This window comes from Alosa alosa, chromosome 7, assembly GCF_017589495.1.
Source record: "Alosa alosa isolate M-15738 ecotype Scorff River chromosome 7, AALO_Geno_1.1, whole genome shotgun sequence".
NCBI classification, from domain to species: Eukaryota; Metazoa; Chordata; class Actinopteri; order Clupeiformes; family Clupeidae; genus Alosa; species Alosa alosa.
This window is the reverse complement of record NC_063195.1, coordinates 28,263,596-28,273,303: the sequence shown is the minus strand read 5'-3', so window position 1 is coordinate 28,273,303 and position 9,708 is coordinate 28,263,596. Positions and strand designations below refer to the sequence as shown.

General features: G+C 40.3%; 1 protein-coding gene across 1 annotated transcript; it reads right to left on the bottom strand.

Moving 5' to 3' along the window:
* Window positions 1-6,854: 6,854 nt before the first annotated feature.
* Window positions 6,855-9,343, bottom strand: LOC125297910 (beta-galactoside-binding lectin-like). Its single transcript, XM_048248471.1, has 4 exons — window positions 9,305-9,343; window positions 8,770-8,846; window positions 8,284-8,455; window positions 6,855-7,733 (listed from the first exon to the last, which is right to left on the bottom strand). The coding sequence occupies exons 2-4, from the start codon at window positions 8,844-8,846 to the stop codon at window positions 7,587-7,589; spliced, it is 396 nt and encodes a 131-aa protein (XP_048104428.1). The 5' UTR covers window positions 9,305-9,343; the 3' UTR covers window positions 6,855-7,586.
* Between the last annotated feature and the right edge of the window lie 365 nt (window positions 9,344-9,708).

Genomic DNA, 9,708 nt, shown 5'->3' with positions numbered 1-9,708 from the left:
AAAGCCTAGAATAGATGCATGCTTAGCATTTTGTGATCATTAGGCTACTTTAACAAACTCGTAGTCAGCTGTATATCCTCTGATTTTAATATTTACCGACATCTAGGCGATATTTCTAACATTGAATTTGTATCTGGCCTGTCATAAAATCACATAGAAAAATTTAAACACATTGTAAAACTTATAGCCGAAATTTGGCATGCATGTCGAAATTTGCTGCAAATTCAAAACCGGATTAGGCCTACTCTGGAACGGCTAACTGTACAGGGGACTTCTTTAAGGGCTGTATTTTGGGTCACCAGCGCATGGCCTAATACTCGTTATTCACCCGCGCAAAGTTGAATTCGGTATTTTGCACGTTTATTTTTTAAGCATTGCGCCCAGGGGTGTGGCAATTAACAACCTAGGGAGGGGCCTAGCGCGTTGTCTAAAAATCGCACCACCTAAACCTGGTCAGAAGTCAATGGCAAGTTGTTCTTATGCTATTTTAAGAGCGCATGTCACCAGCCATATTGGCAGGTGCACGCACCATCCTATCATTCATGAACGCACACCAGCGCACGTCCATGCAAAGCATTACAAATTGCACGATTACAATGGGAAACATAATTAGAACAAAGATATTACGAAATACTGTACATCTCATAATGAGTAGCCTAGTTATTCACCATTTGCAAATTGGTAATGACGGTTAAAAGTGATTAGGGGAGAGGCGAGAGACACTTATGGAGCACAGCTGAAGACGCACTGTCACAATGTATAAGCAACTCCTCTGCAGGATAAATGTTGTTTTATTCAGTCATTTGAGCAATATTAGGGTAAGTGTTGCTTTTTCCAGCCTATGTTTTCGGTGGTAACCCATTGTCAGTCAATAGTGAAAGTAACTGCATATAACTGTCTTGTCGTTGACTGACTCCTTGGTAAAGTTAGTTTCACTTTGCCAATGAGTTCAAATAGACGAGTGCAAATGCGTGAAGGCTATGCTAGGTTTTAGTAAAGCATGATTTAAGAATGACTATTCTATACGGAAGCTTAAGCCTTTGCATGGAATCATTGCCTCAATATCAACAAATCAGGTTTAGTTTTTGGCCATCCCCATAATGCACCAGAATACAGGAAATCACATCAAACAAATTAAAAGTTTGTGGGGGGCCCTTAATACATCTGGGCCCAGGGGTCCGAAAGTTCATAATCCGCCCATGCGTAAAAGACCACATTAATTTGCGCTGTAAATCCTAAGATTATTTTGTCAGGCCATAGGCTAATAAAATACGCTATTAGTCGGACGCAAACCAGAATATTGAAAGAAGGGGGCACCAAGGCCACAGTGGCCTGTAAACCTCTGATTTTCAAAGGGGCATCACGGCCAACACAAGGGGCAATGAGGGCCATGGCCGTTGTGGCTGCCGTGAAATTCCTACCCTGGACCTGACTCAAGTTCTTGCCCTTAATAGGTTTTTCATATTTTGCCTGCAGTTATTAAATTAACTTAAGTTAGACTACAGACTACTTGCCCTTTACCCATTTTTCAAATTATGGCTCTAAAAGTGACAAATACTTTGTGTCTAATTTGTCAGAAATGATTGTGTGAGCAATTTAATGTCCTTTCGGCGCCTCTCTTTTTTGTGACCCTCTCTTGTTTCAGGTGTCCAGTGTGGTGTGACACATCCCTCTACACAAGTCTGTGGTCTTAAAGGGGCATCAGTGGTCCTGCCCTGCACATATTACTACCCTTGGGGTCATATTTATCAGGGAGGAGAGTGGCAGAAGGAGCAGAGATGGACATTCAGCGAACACAGCAACTCTAAATATCCTGACTGCAGCCTGAAAATAGATAACCTTTCAGATGGTCAATCAGGCGTTTACCAGTTTCGGTTTTGGACAAGCTTATACTGGAGTTGGATAACAGCCAATTCTGCTGTTACACTCTCAGTCACAGGTAGTGATTAACAAATATTTATTTTCCATTTAATGAAGGATTGATATTAAAACTTGAGTGAATAATGATTTATACTCCACCACTAGAGTCTGTGGTCTTAAAGGAGCATCAGTGGTCCTGCGCATATTACTATTCTTGGGGTCATTTATATTGGGGGGGTGAGCGGCATAAAGAGCAGAGTCTGTGGGTGATAGGCCATGACAACTCTAAATATCCAAACTGTGACCTGACATTAGACAGTCTCTCAGAAGGCTACTCTGGTGTTTATTACTTTCGGTTTTATACAAGCATACATACACACTGGATAAAAGGCCATTCTGGTGTCACTCTGTCAGAGATTATTGCACTTTTTTGGCAGTGGATTCAATTTTGAGATTCAACTTTAAGATGAATGTTTATGTCCCCTCAGGCCTACAGGTGAAGGAGGAGGCTGTTGCAGGGAAACAGAATCAGACTAAACTGACCTGCAGCACCTTCTGCGACTTGAACTCTCACCTTCAGTATGTCTGGTACAAGAATGGACAGACTCTACAAGACAACACCAAAGCCTCCATACTACTGGACTCAACCAGACCCTTTGAAGTTAACAGTTACCACTGTGCTGTCATAAGTGGAGGCTATGAGGCTCAGCGTTCTCCTGCAGCATGTGAGTGTTAACATCCCAATCTTTTGTTTCAAAGCAATTGAACAAACAAACTACCTAATAAATTCAAATTCAGACTTTACCTAATAAATTCAATGATCATTTGTTTACATCAATACTTAACTATGTCAGTCACAAAGTATTTGGAAGAGGATGAGGGGTCTTCTTCTTTTAACAGTTTCATCCTCATATAACCTTTGTTCTCCAGTAACTGCAGTGTTTGATACTTTGCATGTGCTTGTAGGTGTTCCAGATAAACAGTGTTTGGCTGTGAACTGCTCTTCCAATTACATCTGTGCATTGTTGGGATCAACAGTGAACATCTCCTGTGCTTCCAAACCTCCCAGGGAACACAACATCAAAACAGCCTTCTGGTTTAGCAACAACAAATCTAGCACATCCCCAGGAGATCTGATGCTGGACGAAGAGTATGAGAATCCTGTGGAGTATCTTCAGGACAGAGGACATTTCACCCTCAGACTGAAGGACATTACAAAGAGTCACGCTGGAGAATATGGCGTCAGGATGACCACAGAACAGGAACGCATTTTTTGGGGGTTTCCAAGAGTCAACCTGTCTGTTACTGGTAACCCCCTTTTCAAAACAGGATGTAAAATATCTTATAACTTTAAGTGTGGTGCACAGGGATTGTATTTAATCATTAGTTCGCTGTCATGTTAGGATATTTTAGGGCTTGTCAAGTTATTTTAGTTTTATATCTCCCCCAGGTCTGCAGGTCATGACTTCTGCTGCAGTGACAGAGGGAGAGAGAGTGACACTGACCTGCAGCACCACCTGCACTCTGAGTGACCACCCCACCTTCACCTGGTTCAAGAACTCTCTCATCCACAAGCACACCTCTGACAAGAACCTTCACTTTGACCCAGTCCAAGAGCATGACTCAGGCAATTACTCCTGTGCTGTTAGAGGACATGAGAGTGTCACCTCGACTGATGTCTTCCTCTACGTCAAATGTAAGTTAAGATGGCTAAATGAGTGTGTGTGTGTGTGTGTGTGTGTGTACACAGTGTATCTACATACCTTTGGTATACCTTTACAGTAATGTCTGTGAGGATGTAACACTTTGTGGCTGACTTGACACATATTTTCACAGACGCACCAAAGAGAATCTCTGTGTCTGTCAGTACTGTCGGTGACATGGTGGAGGGCCATTCAGTGACTTTGACCTGTAGCAGTGATGCCAACCCACCAATACACAACTTCACCTGGTACCAGACCGTAGGAAATGACACAGTTGTCCGAGGTGCAGGGGAGATGGTTACCTTCACTCTGTCTTCTGGTGACAGTGGGCTCTACCATTGTGAGGCGCAAAACAAAGTCGGATCTCAAAACTCAACTGGAGTTGAAATTACTGTGGCTGGTACGCAATCATTGATGTGTTTCCATCACAAATGGCATCTCTTAGCTTGTCTCTGATTCAGACACAACGACATCCAGAGAATGAATGTGTTCTCAGAAGACCTATACTGTAAGTGTGTAAAATGCAATAATATAGCGAATGCATCTGACACACTTTGTCTTATCCTTTCTGCAGGTAACACATTTCTGACTGCAGTGGTGTGTAGTGCAACAGCTGCAGTATTGGCTGTTGGAACATTTATAGCAGTCATGGCTCTTGTCAGGTATCAATGCACTTAGTTTATTAAGCGTTTCTTATGCATTATGGTTTGTATATTATAGTATTTATTTATTTTCATTAGGCTATTGATTGAATTGACATTGTTGTTTATTATTGCTATTCTCTTTAATGTAGTCTTCCCAACTTTTTAAACAGTTTACTGTTAAATCTAACTTTGTATTGTTGTTATTTGTATGTCGCTTTGGACAAAATGCTAAATACCATAACCATAACCATCAACCATATTGACTTTAACATATAGGGCCCTATCATGACATTCTAAAGTGCATCGTCACTCGTCAAAAGTCTATTCAAATTTAGTAGGATGTCCAGTTCACATTGGGAGTGGTTTCGCTATCAAAAGTGGAGCGCATGGCGTAACAAGGTGTTCCTAGGTCTTTTAATCAGTCAAATGGGTGTGTTTGGGGCGTAACATCATTTTAAACCAATGAGAATGACATCTGTCATTCCTTTTAACGGCGCAACGCGCGATATGTCAAATAAATGCATCGGTATTTTGGCATTCAAAGGTGCATTTGAAGGAGGCTGCTTGCGAGACCGTATAGAATAGTCATTCTTAAACCATGCTTTACTAAAACCTAGCATAGCCTTCACGCATTTGCACTCGTCTATTTGAACTCATTGGCAAAGTGAAACTAACTTCACCAAGGAGTCAGTCAACGACAAGACAGTTATATGCAGTTACTTTCACTATTGACTGACAATGGGTTACCACCGAAAACATAGGCTGGAAAAAGCAACACTTACCTTAATATTGCTCAAATGACTGAATAAAACAACATTTATCCTGCAGAGGAGTTGCTTATATCTCGTGACAGTGCGTCTTCAGCTGTGCTCCATACGTGTCTCGCCTCTCCCCTAATCACTTTTAACCGTCATTATCAATTTGCAAATGATGGCTACTCATTATGAGATGTAGGCCTACAGTATTTCGTAATATCATTGTTCTAATTATGTTTCCCATAAATCGTGCAATTTGTAATGCTTTGCATGGACGTGCGCTGGTGTGCGTTCATGAATGATAGAAGGATGGTGCGTGCACCTGCCAAATTGACTGGTGACATGCGCTCTTAAAATAGCATATGAACAACTCGCCATTGACTTCTGACCAGGGTTTAGGTGGTGTATGATAGCGATTTTTAGACAACGCGCTAGGCCCCTTCCTAGGTTGTTAATTGCCACACCCCTGGGCGCAATGCTTAAAAAATAAACGTGCAAAATACCGAATTCAACTTTGCGCGGGTGAATAACGAGTATTACGCCATGCGCTGGTGACCCAAAATACAGCCCCTAGTTAAATCACTGACTAATTAATCTGTCTTTAATATACAGTACATGTGTCTTTTATGTGAATTTAGTAAAATTAAGGCTTGTTCTATTTCTTTATGGAGGCGAGACAAAGGGGATGGGAGACACATCCAAACAAACCAAGAGGTACGCTGATATCTTGTGAAACCTCCTTCTAGTTCTAGGAGGAACATACTCAAAAAGCTTTGATGATAGGAGTTGAGTGGTAGGATTGTTTGTGATTGTACAAAAATAAGCAAATAAATAAACAAATAAACAAATAAACAATCTTTCCACAGCCTGTCTACGAGGATATCCATGACGCATACACAGGTCTGGACCCCAGCACCAAACAACCCCCTGACTATGACACTCTTCAGGTAAGTCATAATGCTATCGGCCTCAAAGCCAAGTTGCTATGCACTACAGTCCAAAATTAGGTGCAGCATATCTTGAAGTTTGTCCATTCCTAGCTCCTTTGTCCAAGATGTACAGGCTAGCATGTAGCATGAAAATGCATGATTGAAAAATATGGAAGCAACCATAGGTGTATGTTTACATACACATATGTTTACGCTACATCGACTAGTTCATACAACCATGTGCATCTTCCTAATCTCATGAACACAATATAGATAAACTTGCTTGCTATTTTCACATTTGTCTTATTCAGGCAGCGGCTACAGGGCATACAAACCGTAAGATTGTTGTATTCTATGCATTCACCAGTAGGTGGCAAAAATGCATTAATGACAGTCAATGTACCTTAACCTCACTATGGTTTACACAATGGCCGCCGCATGAATAGGGCGAATGCATAGCAACTCTGAATAGCAAATAACAAATCAGACAAATCAGTCCCAGAATCTCCAATGTGTGTGTGTGTGTGTGTGTGTGTGTCCAGACAACAGCTTATGACTCAGTGTATGAGACTCTGTAGAGCAGAGACCAGATGGAGCTGCAGAATCTCAGGTTCAAATGCCAACACCAGACTGTCACCTGGACTGTCCGACTCAGAACCACTTTCTTACTTTACATTATCATACTATATTGAGCTTTAACACCACAGCAATACACCACAACAAAATTAATAATAAATCTAAATATTGTCCTTGACAATTTACTTGTTCTGTCTTTAGGGTATGTTTGTGATGACTAGAAGTTTTCAGGTTTGCATTTTCCTCTGCAGCTTGTTGTGTAATTCAACATTTAATGTGGTAGTAACCCTGTAGAAGGCTTGTGTGTGTGATTTTGCCCTAGGAAACAGTTTCAGTGATATCAAGACCCAGGATGCAAAAATGTCTACAAAGAGAAAGCATATGTGATTAGTTACACATGTGTTGTTAATGGATGAAAACATAGTTTGCTGCAAATTTAACAGATGCATTTATCAAAAATAAATGAAAACAAACTCAAGACAAAGTGTTGACCTGTACATTTGAATCCATGACAAGCCTTTGTACTGAGTAATGATGTGAAGTTGGGTGAAGACCACTCAATGATCTTTCAATAGCAAAATGTGACAATAATATTGTATTTTAAATTTCTATACTAATGGATTAATCATAAAGACATCCAACATCATTTTGGTTAGCCAACTCACTGCTGTATATTGCTGTGCAAACACGGCCCAAACAAGTCCTGTACATTTTCATAATATAGATGATCCCACAAAATGTACAACACAGAGTTCTGAACATGTATATGCACACAGAATACTGATGGAAACAATTAACTCAGGGAAGTACAGACAGACTTGAGCCAGTTAGTTAGGATAAAAGTGCAGATTTTGAACATAAAGCTCATGATCATTTTTTTCCTTTTGTGACATCAAATATTTGAAGGAGACAATTATAGGCAAAATGCTAAACATTGTTTATTTTGTGGTTTGATATTCATATCAGTCAATCAAAAATGTTCTCTTAGCTGAGGTGTTTTTCTTTTGTTTTTCAAATCACTTGTAACCAAAAGATTAACAGCAATATACATTAAGGCACTGCGCACTGAGGCCAAGCATTATAACATTGACCTATAGGTGGCACATGTGGTTGGTATCCTCAATGGATATCGATACCTTGGATCTTGACATCTCCAGTGACATGGATGTGCTTGAACTTCTTATCGCCAAAGCGGTTGGGAAACTGCATCTTGTGGCCGCTAGGAAGCTTGATATGAAACTCCTGGTTACTGAATTCCATAGTGATCTTAAACATGAACATAATAAAAAGAACTGAGAGTATGCACACCCAAACAGAGTTGTTGGATAGCATAGCTCCTGCTTATTCATTAATTAAATCTATTATTGTTGTTATCCTTTTTGTTATTAACTCTAGTTTTCAGTTCTCTTTGGCTAAATATGGTAATCTGAAATCATAAGAATTTTAAAATTAAATTTGAAATACATTATTAAACTCATGGGCCTAATCTGGTGAGTTAACAATACAAAACTTGTGATACAAGCCAAAGGATCTAATATATACTGTGTAATAAAACAGAAATGTACCGGATGAATAAATCAGTTTTGAGGATTATGAGTGTAAGCAGACTCCAAAACAGAGATGTAGAGGACAGAGAAGTACTAATACATAAATATATACTGAAACATCTTAAGCTACATTTGAACTTCTCCAAACTTATTAGACAGTTATTTCCTGTTTTCATTTGTGCATTTGTATGCACTAACTGTATGCTGAGCTATGCATATACATTTGTGTGTAGGCTATGCTATGCATGTATAACTTTAGGTGCTCTCACCTTGAACTCCTCATGGGGACGGAAGGGGAAAGCGCTCTCCCTCTGCTCCCCCTGCCAGGTGCCTTCTTTCTTGGAGTTGCACACGATGGTCTGATTGTCCCCATGTTCGGAGAAGCGCGGGTTAAAGTGGAGAGCCAGATTATCCTCGCTGTGACCGATGTTAATGGAAAACCTGGAGAGAGAGAGAGAGAGGGCGTGGGGACTTACTGGATGTGTGGAGGTCTGTGTGGACACATGACGTGTGGCTCTAACAGGACAACAAGACACTTTCTTTGGTTTCGACAAATTGCTCCTGGCCACACAGTCCATGTGAGTTGACATTGCCTCAGAGAGAGAGAAGTTTGATTGGCTTTTGTCTTACAATACCAACATCCTTTCACCAGAAACGCAAACGGTCTGAACATATTTAGGGAACTTCACATGAGTCATTCTGGTCCAAAAGTTCTCATGATTATTAGCGTTGCACCATTAACACAGTGAGCTTACCCAGTGCCTGACGTGGCCTTGCCAGTGATCTTCAGCTCCTGACCAGCCTTGAAGGACATGTTCTTTAGAGTGAGCATCTATCCAGAAAGGGGGGAAAAAATCTTTCAGTAATGTTACTGGCTCATCTATTCCATGTCATCTAGCTTTCTTAACCTACATTCTGAACATCCAGTTGTCAGTGATAAATAACTGAAACGAAGATAGTACATCTATGCTCAAGTGCCAAGATCAAAGCCAGGTGTTCTTTGAGCTCAAGGGCATATCCAATGCATTACAAAAGTTGGTTGAACTTGTTATCTGTCTGGATGAGTAGATGTTTTAGCCAAAACGCATGACTGCTTTGCATTAAATTAAAAAGCCTTTAATGAAATGGACTTATGTTTCAAATGATGCCTTCATCACATTTAAAGTTTTACACTAAGGTGGAACATCTTTCCTTCTTATACTGAAATAGAATAACCCACTACCACTGTCTTATTATACAATATTTGTTTGACATTAATATTACATTTACACCATAACGGATAACACTTACCTTGACTTTCGTAAGTGAGGAAGTTCCACTCTGAACTGCTCATGACCGCTGACTGGCTTTTATAGCCGCATGAGAAGGCATGGGATACGGAGGTTGCATTTGACCACTACGTCACAGATTTTGAGGAAGCTCATCCTGAAGGCATTCAGCTCATTTGCAAATTGTAAGTGCATTCACTTATCATATATTGTCAACAAAATTAGGCAATTGTGTGATGTATCCATCTAGGTTACTGCTCTGCCCTGTTTACTTTCATCAGAGATTTTCTAATTAACTTCACCTTCAGTATGCAAGCTATGATTATAATTACTCTATTGATGTTGGGCGTAATTTATGGTAGGGACAGTAGGCAGGGCCTTAGTCACCATAGACATTGAGGGGGACGTGTCCTCCCCAATATTCAA

Excerpts from the sequence above, each read along its gene's own strand:
- LOC125297910 (XM_048248471.1), bottom strand. The coding sequence starts at position 8,846 with ATGCTCACTCTAAAGAACATGTCCTTCAAGGCTGGTCAGGAGCTGAAG. Across the intron at positions 8,456-8,769 it reads AAGGCCACGTCAGGCACTGG|GTTTTCCATTAACATCGGTC; the intron begins GTAAGCTCACTG and ends CTCTCTCTCCAG. Across the intron at positions 7,734-8,283 it reads GTCCCCATGAGGAGTTCAAG|ATCACTATGGAATTCAGTAA; the intron begins GTGAGAGCACCT and ends TTCATGTTTAAG.